Source organism: Scyliorhinus canicula, chromosome 15, assembly GCF_902713615.1.
Source record: "Scyliorhinus canicula chromosome 15, sScyCan1.1, whole genome shotgun sequence".
Classification (NCBI taxonomy): domain Eukaryota; kingdom Metazoa; phylum Chordata; class Chondrichthyes; order Carcharhiniformes; family Scyliorhinidae; genus Scyliorhinus; species Scyliorhinus canicula.
The window spans coordinates 124,401,208-124,413,882 of record NC_052160.1 but is presented as its reverse complement, the minus strand read 5'-3'; the positions used below and the strand labels follow the sequence as shown (position 1 = coordinate 124,413,882).

General features: G+C 42.5%; 1 protein-coding gene across 2 annotated transcripts in view; it reads right to left on the bottom strand.

Annotated features, from left to right (window-relative positions):
- The window catches only part of strip1 (striatin interacting protein 1), a 100,759-nt gene that overhangs the window by 78,972 nt on the left and 9,112 nt on the right, over positions 1-12,675 (bottom strand). For both annotated transcript variants that reach the window (XM_038819731.1, XM_038819732.1), the window contains exon 4: positions 2,690-2,824. In XM_038819731.1, coding sequence (XP_038675659.1) covers positions 2,690-2,824 — 135 coding nt within the window. The remainder of the gene's footprint in view (positions 1-2,689; positions 2,825-12,675) is intronic.

The following is a 12,675-nucleotide window of genomic DNA, read 5'->3' as shown; positions in this document are numbered from 1 at the left end:
ACAATGAAAAAGGATTGGATACTGATCATCTTCGAATAAGTGTAAACCCTTGATTGGCACATGCTAATTTCTAAGTAATCTTTGAATCGGGGCTTTCTGGTTTGTACCACTAGTTGGAGCACTGGAGCCTGTGAGAGAGCTCGAAATAAAAGCCTTGATAAAAACTCCAAGAATCTTGTCTGGTTTTCTCAAGCGAGAGAGTGGGGGAAGTATACATCGCAAAATAGCTGTATTTTTTACCCTAACAAGACCACCTATCATATTGTCCATTATCTTGATTAAATTATGACATAAAGGTACTTACCAAATTATTAACAAACAGATTAAATAAATATCTTCTATTATTCATCCCTAACCATTTGTCTTTCTTCAGTGTGAGACAGTTGCTGAATATAATGTACACAAAATATGAGAAGGCTTCCAAAGCAGCTATCCTATCCTTAGATGCTGAAAAGACATTTGATCAAATTGAATGGAAATATATTTCAATGGTACTTTTGGTGAATTCGGACTGGGGGAACCTTTTATTTCCTGGATAAGGGTGTTTTATGCGCACCCAACAGCGTCTGTTGTCTTCAATGCCAGCAAAACTAAAGAGCTGGTCATTGACTTCAGGAAGCAAGTACTGTATAACCCCTGTCACCATCAACAGGGCCGAGATGGAGATGGTTGGCAGTTTCAAATTCCTATGGGGTACACATCTCCAAAAATCTGTCCTGGCCCACCCATGTCGACGCTACCACCAAGAAAGCACAACAGCGTCTCTTCTTCCTCAGGAAACTAAGGAAATTCGGCATTAACTCTTGCCAACCTTTACAGATGCACCATGGAAAGCATTCTATCTGGCTGCATCACAGCCTGGAATGGCAACTGCTCGGCCCAAGACCGCAAGAAACTTCAGAGAGTCGTGAACACAGCCCAGTCCATCACACAAACCTGCCTCCCATCTATTGACTCCATCTACACCTCCAGCTGCCTGGGAAAAGCGGGCAGCATAATCAAAACACCCTCCCACCCATCTTACTCACTCTTCCAACTTCTTCCACCAGGCAGGAGATAAAAAAGTCCGAGAACATGCACAAACAAACTAAAAAACAGCTTCTTCCCCTTTGTTACCAGACGTCTAAACGTCCCTCTTATGGACTGACCTGATGAACATTACACCCCTGTATGCTTCACCCGATGCTGGTGTTATGTAGTTACATTATGTACCTTGTGTTGCCCTCTTGTGTATTTTCTTTTCTTTTCTTCATGTACTTAATGATCTGTTGAGCTGTTCGCAAAAAAATACCTTTTACTGTACCTCGGTACACCTGACAATAAACAAAATCCAAATCCAACCAAAATAGTGCCTTTCTGACTCCACCGAGGCAGAATACAGGGTTGCCCCATCGAGGCATAATACAGGGGTGTGCCCCCCCCCCCCCCCCCCCCCCCCACCCCCACCTTACTATTTGCAATCACAACGGAGCCACTTGCTGTGAGTATAAGAAATCATTTGGGTATCGCTGCATTAAATGCAGGAGACAGGAACCATCACATATCCATGTATGCTGACAATATTACCTTGTATTTCTCCCAACCTGAGCAATGTGCTGCTCCTTTGCTGCATCTAATTAAAACCTTCAGTGTGTTTGTAGGATATACAGTCAGTTAGGGAAGAAGAGAATTTATGCCACTCATCGCTAGCGTTGATGCTAATCTTTTTACATACTGAGCCATTTAAAATTACAGAAGATCATGTTAAATATTTGGAAATTAATACATCAAGAAACCTAAAATTTTTAGTCAAACTGAATTTTTCAGAAATGTTAGAAAAGCAAACAAAACGGTGCCAGGGAGGCCTGGTCAACCACGCCCACATGTTCTGAGCATGTCCCAGACTTGTCAGGTTCTGGGCAGCCTTCTTCAAGGCGATGTGGGGGTGAGGGTGGAACCGTGCCTGACAGTGGCAGTCTTTGGGGCATCGGAGCAGCCAGTCCTTCATATGGGAAATTGCGCAGCGGTGAATCCTGCTCGGCTGGTGATCAGCCTAGAGCGGCAGACTGACTGGCACACCTGGTGGAATTTCTCCACCTGGAGAAGATAAAGTACACCATGCGAGGGCTTCCACAATGTGTGGGGACCATTCAGCAGCCTGTTCCAAGACCTATTCAAGGCAAACAAAAAGGGGAAAAAACAGAACATGCCTCCAACAGGGAAAAGGGTGGAGCAACCGCTTGCAAAAACTATTGTACATAGGACACAAACTGGCTTGTAAATATCAGACACACTTGGGCTGCTAATTTGCCACGGCTAAGACAAAGCGCGAGTTCATCTTGCATCAAGGACGGCATGGTAGCGCAGTGGTTAGCACTGCTGCATCACGGCACCGAGGACCTGGGTTCAATCCCAGCCCCCGGTCACTGCACGTGTAGAGTTTGCACATTCTCCCCGTGATTACGTGGAACTCACCCCACACAACCCAAACATGTTCAGGGTAATTGGATTGGGCATGCTAAAATTGACTCTTGATTGGAAAATATTTTTTTAAAGTTTATCTTGCATTCTGCCCTGTATTTCATCTGGCAGTGTTTATGTTCTGTCACTGTTTGCTCTAATTGGAACATTTTTCACCTTCATGAAACAAAGGTTTGGAAAGTCAGAGATCAGTAACGTTCAGACAAATATCTTCTTTACTAGATGTTACCTTGTGCCATATAAAGTATAGCACGAGCCACTTTCAGCCTTTTCTCCCTGGCAGTTACCTCCAGGCCATCCAGCAATCTCATGGCATGGGTCTGGTGCTCCGAGATATTCACTTCGGTCCACTTCTTGTCTTTCACTGCATTGCAAATTAATAGCATGTATTGGTTAGCCATATTATAGGCAAGATTCACACTTCAGGACAGGTAGTCACAAACATGAAAATCATTTTATTGCCATTTTCAATAAATTATAGATTTTTAAGTACACCAATTTTAAAGATACATTTTTCATTTCAAACCTGTAAATTAGGTTTAAAAACCCTTCCCAAAATTGAGGTATGGACAGACATCCTGATACATCTGTGTATTTGTTGAGACCTAGTCAGACTATTCAGAACTGATCGGTTGTTATGCAACACGCCTCCAGGGCTGCCCATTGAATCTTCTAAAGACATGGAAGGCAAATTGTTACAGTGCAGAAGGCCATTTGACCCATGATGTCTGCAACAGCTCTCCAAATCAGGATTTCACCTAATGCCAGTCTCCTGCCTTCTCCCCGTAATCTTGCACATTGTTTCTTTTCAAATAATCATCTAATTCCCTTTTGAATGCAACAATTGCACCACACTCTGAGGCAGTGCATTCCAGACCTTAACTATATCGATTTTACTTCTTTTGCCCATTATTTTAAATCTGTGTCCTTTTGTTCTTGATTCTTTCATGGGTGGTAACAGTTTCTCCCCATCTCATCTGTTCAGGCCCCTCATAACTTAGAATACTTCTGCAAAAGGAGGCCATTCAGCCCATTATGTCTACACCAGTCAACAAAGATCTGACTACACAAATCCAATTTTCTCGTGCTTGGCCACAGCCCTCGAAGTTATGACAGCACAGGTGAGTGGGATTTTCACAGTAACTTCATTGCAGTGTTAATGTAAGTCTACATGTGACAATAATAAAGATTATTATCTAAATACTTAAATGTTACGAGAGTTTCTGACTCAAATACGCTTTCAGGCAGTGAGTTCTAGACTCTCACTACCCTCTACATAGATACATGGATACATACATACAAGATAGGAGCAAGAGGAGGCCTTTTGACCCTTCGAGCCTGCCATTCATCACAATCATAAAATTTACATTCGGCCCATCGAGTCTGCACAGTCTTGGAAAGAGCACCCGACCCAAACCCACACCTCCACCCTATCCCCATAACCCAGTAACCCCACCCAACACTAAGGAGAATTTTGGACACTAAGGGCAATTTAGCATGACCAATCCACCTAACCTGCACATCTTTGGACTGTGGGAGGAAACCGGAGCACCCGGAGGAAACCCACGCCCACACGGGGAGAACATGCAGTCTCTGCACAGACAGTGATCCAAGCCGGGAATCGAACCTGGGACCCTGGAGCTGTGAAGCAATTATGCTAACCACTATGCTACTGTGCTGCCCTTAATCATGGCTGATCATCCAACTCGAATAGCCTAATCATGCTTTCTCCCCATAGCCTTTGATCCCATTCTAGCTGTCTATATCTAGCTGTTTCTTGAATATATTCAATGTGAAAAGGTTTCTCCAGGTGAAAACGTTTCTCCTCAACATCCCTCTTAGCCTTCTACCTCATAAATCTATGCCCCCTGGTTATTGACCCCACGACTTGCAGCACGGTAGCACAGTGATTAGCACTGTTGCTTCACAGCGCCAGAGTCCCAGGTTCGATTCCCTGCTTGGGTCACTGTCTGTGCACAGTCTGCACGTTTTCCCCATGTCTGAGTGGGTTTCCTGCGGGTGCTCTGGTTTCTTCCCACAAGTTCCGAAAGACGCGCTGTTAGGTAATGTGGACATTCCGAATTCTCCCTCAGTGTACCCGAACAGGCGCCGGATTGTGGCGACTAGGGGCTTTTCACAGTCACTTCATTGCAGTGTTTAAGCCGACTTGTGACAATAAAGATTATAATGGGGAAAAAATGTCTTCCTAGCCACCCTATCTATGCCCCTCATAATCTTATACACCTCTATCAGGTCCCCTATCAACCTTCTCTGCTCCAAGGAAAATAGCCACAGCCTATCCAATTTTTCCTCACTGCATCCCTGTAAACCTCCTTTGCACCCTCTCCAGTGCAATCACATCCTTCCTATGTGGTATCCAGAACTGAACGCAGTACTCCAGTTGTGGCCTAACGAGCATTTTATACATTTCCAACATGACCTCCGGACTCTTGTGAAAAAATGAAATGAAATGAAAATCGCTTATTGTCACGAGTAGGCTTCAATGAAGTTACTGTGAAAAGCCCCTAGTCGCCACATTCCGGCGCCTGTTCGGGGAGGCTGGTACGGGAATCGAACCGTGCTGCTGGCCTGCTTGGTCTGCTTTAAAAGCCAGCGATTTAGCCGAGTGAGCTAAACCAGCCCCTTGTGTTCTCTGCCTTGGCTAATAAAGGTAAGTACCCCATATGTCTTCTTAATCACCTGCCTTGCCACCTTCAGGGATCTGTGGATATGCACCACAAGGCCCCTCTGACCTTCAGTACTATCCAGGGTCCTACCAAACACAGTATGACCCTTTGCCTTGTTCGCCCTCCCCAAGTACATTACCTACACTTTTCCAGGTTGAATTCTATTTACTATTGCTCTTCCCACCTGACCAGTCCATGATATCCCTCTGCAGTTTACGGCTATCCTCCTAACTATTTACCACCCGACCAATTTTCATGTCATCCGCAAACTCCTTCATCATATCTCCTACATTTAAATCCAAATAATTAATGCACACCACAAATAACAAGGACCCCATACCAAGCCCTGTGGAACCCCACTGGAAACGGACTTCCAGACAGTCGCAGAAACATCCCTCTATCATCACCCTCTGCTTCATAATGCAGCACAATGGTTAGCACTTTTGCTTCATAGCGCCAGAATCCCAGGTTCAATTCCCGGCTTGGGTCACTGTCTGTGTGGAGTCTGCACGCTCTCCCTGTGTCTGCTTGGGTTTCCTCCGGGTGCTCCGATTTCCTCCCAGAAGTCCCGAAAGACGTGCTGTTAGGTAAATTGGACATTCTGAATTCTCCCTCTGTGTACCCGAACAGGCGCCGGAATGTGGTGACTAGGGGCTTTTCACAGTAACTTCATTGCAGTGGTAATGTAAGCCTACTTGTGACAATAAAAGACTATAATAATAATGTTTAGAATCATTGTAAAAGATGCAGAACACTTAGAAATACATAATATAATCAAGCAGAGTCAACATGGCTTCATGAAGGGGCAATCATGCCTGACAATTAATTCAAATTTTTTGTGGTGGTAACGAGCAGGATAGACAATGGGAAATCAGTTGATGTAATATACTTGCATTTCCAAAAAGCTTTTGATAAGGTACCACACAAAAAGGTTACTTAATAAGATAGGAGTCCATGGTGTTAGGGGTAGTATATTAGCATGGATAGAGGATTGGCTAACTGACAGATATTTGGGAAGAGGGTCATTTCAGGATGGAAACCTGTAAATCATGCAGTGCCACAGAGATCAGTGCTGGCACCACAATTATTTACAATATATATTAATAGCTTGGATGGGAGAAATGAATGTACCACTGCCAAGCTTGCAGATGGCACAAAAATAGGTGGAAGGCAGGTTGTGAGGATGGCACAGCGTCTACAGAGGGATATAGACAGCTTAAGTGAGTGCATAAACCCTTGGCAGATGAAATATAGTGCTGCAAAATGTGAAATTATGCACTGGTAGGAAGAATAAAGGAGCTGAATATTATTTAAATGGAGAGACTGCAGAAAACTGCAGCACAGAGGGAGTTGGGGGGTCATTGTGTATAAATTACATAAAGCTAGCATGCAAGTTCAGCAGGTAATAGAAACTTTCCCTTAAGTAATCCATGCTAGCTTTCCTTAATTAACCTGCATTTGTGCATGTGATTATTAATTCTGTCCCAAATTATTTTTTCTAGCAGTTTCCCTTCTACCCAATTTAAACTGACTGGTCTGTAGTTGTTGACCTTATCCTCACAACCTTTCTTGAACTAGGATGTAATGTTTGCAATTTTCCAGTCCTCTGGACGACAGCCTAGAGTCTAATGTAACAATCTCGTATCCATTCTTTGGAATTTCGAGTGCGGGAACTCTTGTTCCCAGTGGGCTTCAGGTCTTCTACACTCATGCTGGCCAGGAATTGGCTGTGTTAGAGTCTTTTCCCATTTCTGTGCCTCCTGCAAATGGACCAGAGAGGAGATGGTTGAATATACACAATTTGTTGATCTTACGATGCATCGGCCAGAACAGAAGTCAAACAGGGGTAGTTGGTGGTTTTTACATTGTTCAATTCGGGAACCAGCCAGGTCCACCTGCGCAGAAAAAAAAAAGAAACTGCACAAAACCAGGTCAGGTGACCAAAAGCGAACCACTGCAGAGAAGGTATCCCAAAGAGCAGGAAACAGGGTGGGCAACAGAGAGTTCCCAAACCAAGCAAGTGGTCCCAAATAAGGAAGTGAAATTGAAATCAGTCCCAGAAGACATCCCAGGAAGTAATGATCAGAAACAGATCTTGTTTCGAAAAGTTGACAGAAAAGAACAAAGAAATAACCTCAGAGTTAAAGAGAGCTGCAGGGAGCAGACTTGAAGCAAAATGGGCTTGAAGGGAGCCCGGAAGATCTGAGAGAGAAGCCGAAGGTTGGTGACTCCTTGCTGCAGGCCGCAAGGGCAAAGGTACCATTTTTGGAGCAGTGATGTCCAACCTGGAACCGTCGAAGATCTAAAATGTGTTTGGAAGATGAAACTTGAGTGTACGTGGAGATACAGGAGAAAGAAATCGCAGAGGACAACACTGATACCCTGAAGCTGTCTGAATAACAGTGACTTTAGGAAAGAATTCCAAGGCACATTCTTTGAGTTCAAGAGTTTCAAATAAAAGCATCTGGGTGGGCTGTTGAGAAATATATCTCCTGTTGCTGGGTTTAAAATCCTGGAACTCCCTCCCCAACAGCAGGGACTGCAGCGGTTCAAAAAGGCAATTCAGTACTACCGACTCAAGAATTAGGCATGGGCAATAAATGCTGGCCTATCCACGAACGCCTACATCTGTAAATGAATTTTTAAATCCTCAAAATCTTCTTTGATCCATCTGTCATTTACTTGAGTGTGGTATGTCTGACCACAGTTTACCAGTTGGGTCACATGTGGGCAAATTACTTGGTCAAAGTTTTAAGGAGGGCCTTAAAAGGAGGTGGAGAGATGGAAAAATAGGGAGGGATTTCCAGGGCCCAAATGTCTGAAGATATGCCAGTAAACAGCAGGACATAGAGAATAGTGGATGCATGGGAAGCCAATTTGGAGAATCACAGTTTTTGGAGTGCTGTAGGTCTGGAGGAGAATGTATTCTATTTCCAATTTATGTAGGGAAGGAACAAAGCAGTTGCTCCATGTTTAAATTTGGCTTCGCTCTCCTCCACCATGGGCGGCCTGGTAGCAAAGTGGTTAGCACTGCTGCTTCACAGCTCCACAGTCCCAGGTTCGATTCCGGGCTTGGGTCATTGTCTGTACGGAGTCTGCACGTTCTCCCAGTGTCTGCGTGGGTTTCCTCCAGGTGCTCCGATTTCCTCCCACAAGTACTGAAAGATGTGCTCATTAGGTGAATTGGACATTCTGAATTCTCGCTCAGTGTACCCAAACAGGCGCCGGAGTATGGCGATGAGGGGCTTTTCACAGTAACTGCATTGCAGTGTTAATGTAAGTCTACTTGTGACAACAATAAAGATTATTATTAATGCATACTTATCCTAAATATTAGAGTACAAGTCAGATAAGGTAAATTGTTTAATCTTTCCAAATGTATGTGTCCGTAAAGAGATAGATGGGGTGAAGGAACAGTGAATATTTGAATCGTTTTCTTATGTTTATATTGTAATCTTTCCAGCATTTTTGGCTGGTGTGATATAGTTAATTTTTTTCTTGCTTAATAAATGTTTTATACTTTGTAATAAAGTTTATCAGCAGGCTTCTATAAATTTGTTCAGTTCCTGTTTTAAAAAAGATAGGATCTATAAAGTCAGGTTTCACTCTGGGATCTGGCTGGCCTGTCCAGTATGAACATCAGATGGAATCATAACAAAATGGGGCTCATCCAGAATCATGTCAAGGTAAGATCTCTTGCAGGAACATAAATCTTTGAATTGAAGTGTCATCTGCGAATTCTTAAACTAAACCAGAACATGGAAGCACTGTGCATAGGAACATTGCAGTGGTCGGAATTCAAAAATGGCTCCGACTATTGCTAAATAATTTCTGGAAGCAGAAGATGTAAAAGTAGATTATTTCAAATCCTTGACCAAGGCTACACAAAGAGAGTGAGCAGATAGATTGAAGGTAGAAATGAACACAGGATTTTGTTAGAATACGATTGAATTACCCAGTGCAGCATAAATTCAGTTAAGAATGAAAGAAAAATAGAAAGAGATAGAGAAAAGCAGAAACTTGAACTTTAAAAACAAAAAGGACTAATAAAACCGGAATTGGAGGACAAAGCGAAATTAAAAAACTCAAAGCAAAAGGAAAGGAGAAAGAAAAAGCAGAAGAAATAGAAATGTAAAAGCTAGAACTGCAAAGAGAGAAAGAATCCAGACAAAATGACTTGGCTAGAGAAAAGCTTTGAATAAAGGAAGAGAGAGATAGCGGTTCAGAGGATGATTTTCACTCTACGAGAATTTTGATTTAATTAAAAAGCTTCATTTACTGTCTAAGTTTAAAAAGGATGGAGTTGAAAGATATTTCACCTCATGTGAAAAGGTATTTGTGAAGCTGAAGTGGCCAAAAGATGCTTGGACATTATCGTTAGTGTCCTAAAATGGTGTACTGCTATTGTTGTCCACGGCCCATCCAGCGGAACCTGGTCTCCAGTCGTCCTGGACCCCTTGCCACCGGAACAAAGAGTTTCTCCGTCAGGCCCATGCGGTAATTAGTGTGCAATGGCCACCCAAAGTTAAAAGAATTCACGCACAGGCATCTTCCACCCTTTAACATGAAGTTTAAGACCTGGAACATCAGGACCCTCGTGGACAAACCGAACAGCGGGAGACCGAATTGATGTATTGCTAGCATTGCCCGGGATCTCCAGCATTTCGACACTGACATCGCCACCCAGAGCGAGACCTTTTATTTTAGTAACTTACAGCAGTAGTTTTAGAATAAACAAACCGTTACCTTGCTTAAGACTAAAGCTTTGCAGCTGGTTATTTTTAATCTGAATCACGTGCAAATTAAAACAGGCCTATACATACACACGACAAAATACATTCTTGAAAATAAAAGCAAAATATGACAGCTGCTGGAAATCTGAAATAAAAACAGGAAATGCTCCTTCGGAGTCATACGGACTCTAAACATTAAGTCTATTTCTCTTTCCACAGATGCTGCTAGACCTGCTGAATTTTTTCGCCATTTTCTGATTTTATTTCATTCCTGAAAATATATTGCAGGGCGCTTACAATTTGCGGAGCTATATAATACAACTAAGGCAGTCACCTGAAACCTAACATTTTACCAGAATTTTGACAAAAGCAGAAATAGCTACACAGTGAATTGCAGAAATTTAGAAACATTTTTTTTTTTTTACAAGGGGTGCAGAATTTTGACAATTTAATAACTCATGTCCCCATAAAATAGATTAGGATCTTAGCTACGTCAGTGAGACGAGGCCAGCAGAGACTATATGATTTTGAATAACAAAGAGCAACAAGTGGAGTTGTGTCGGGCCACATAGATAATAACCACAATATGATGAAGGGCCCACTGGCAAGGAAACAGAACTTCATTTTTTAGGATGAACTTCCTTTTATATTTGTCCCAAAGGTCAAGAAACGACCAGCCTGCTTTGAAACCTCTACATAATGCTGGTTTATGCAGCAACTAGGAAGTGAAGTAAGGCAGCAGTCTGCGCTCGACTTCCACCAAATTTGCGCAATAGATCATCTGTTGGTGATCTTTTTGCCTGTTCAGAAGTTTTGCCTCAAACATGAACCACTAGCTTACCTCTTTAAAGCACTCCTGTGCTATATGATGAGGTTTAATGTTTGGTATAACATTCACATTTTCAGATTAATTAAATTCAGTATATTGTCACAAGAAGAAAATGAGGATCTAGTAACAGAAATGGTGTACACAAAGTATAAAACCAAAATGAGAGCTTTATAAACATTAAGGTCACATGATATAATGGTTGAAGTGTAGCAGGACTGAAAATCTAATATTTATAACATTCAGGAAGGGTAGTTAATAGGACAGGAAAACATAATCAGAGCTATTTATTCATAGGCGAGATAAAAACAAATATACAGAGTGGTTGGATTGAAAGGTTTATTCTCTTGTTGCAACTTCCAGTGCTTCTTTGAATTTGTGGCAATAAAAGGATGTAAAATGAGAACATTGTCATATAATGACCGAGTAAGTTTTACCTATATTCCCTGGAGTTTAGAAGAATGAGAGGTGGTCTCATTGAAATATACAAGATTCCAAAGAGGTTTGACAGGAAAGACACCGAGAAGTTATTTCCCCTCGCTGGGGAATCTTAAACATATAGGCGCAGCGCCAGAATAAGGGCTGATCATTTAGGAGAGAGATTAAAAGTAATTTATTCACTCAGAGTTATGAGTCTTCTACTGCATAAGGAATTCTCTACCCCAGAAAGTTGTGGATCTCCATCACCGAACATATTCAAAGCTCGGATAAATAGATTCTGGATCTCTCAGGGAATCAAGGGATATGAGACACAAACAGGAATATAGAGTTGAGTCATGATCATATTGAACAGCAGAGAAGGTTCAAGGAGCCATATGGTGTACCACTACTCCTATTTCTTAGATAATTATGTTGCAAAAGAATTGCCTCTAACTTCCTCAGTTGAAGGTTTGGAATCTCCTTCCACTGGATTTTCATTAACCATAAAACCCCAAATGCTTCATGAACATGAATACCGTAAACAGCCCAAACCAAAACTGTACTGTAAGGAATTAATCTCTGCCGAAAACAAGACACTGGATATTACCATCTCAAATAGTAAAGAGTAGCCATCAGAAAATCCACTTAAAGAAACAGGAAGACCATTAGAGCTGATGGTCCCAGAAAACAATCATTGTCCAACCACGCATCAACAGCCAAGGAGAAATGGACAAGACAGTTGAGTCTTGCACTGCAGTCAAGGAGGGGACGTCAGAAACGGTCACCGATTCACGGCCTACAGCTCCAACCAGAAGGACCAACTATGGACAACTATAAATATCAGGCAGATCCAAAGGATATTGGGGCTGGGGTTTAAAGATAGTTTAAAAGGTAGAAACTAAATCCTGAGGGGTTTGAGTTGAGGTTTAAGTAACATCGTGAGGTTTTGCCTGTGGTTTATCAAGGAGGCTTTAATATGGAATTGTTTCGAGAGTTGTGTGGCATCATTACACTAATTTTGGATTAGGAATCAAGACTGAGTTTTCTGGTAATAAAAAAACATTTGTGGTCGAGTCTAAAAGCCTGTGCAAGTTTGTACTTCATAAATTCTGAAAGTCAAGAACTGTGGTAGAAAGAGTAAACGGGAATGTGCACCACTTACCGAGTGCCGATCACCACTCAGGAGGGACTTACTAAGCAAAGAAGCATGGCCCCGGCTGCATCAGTGTAATGTAAATGGAGCACAGGGATGGGGACATGCCCCCTTTACACAAGTCGGACGGGGCCCGGGGAGTGCTCAGGTGCGGTGCAGGGAGGTGGTCTTGTGCAGGGCTGTCTGGGTCTCTAAAATAGTTACTCTGTAAATGCTTTTTCTCCTCCTAACTCTTTCAGAGTAACTATTGCTGTAGACAGTAGGAATATATCAGTGGTAAAAAACAGAAAAAGCTGGACAATCTTAGCAGGTCAGCATCCAGGGAGAGAACACGGAGTGGCATGGTGGCACAGTGGTTGGCACTGCTGCCTCACAGCACCAGAGACCTAGGTTCGA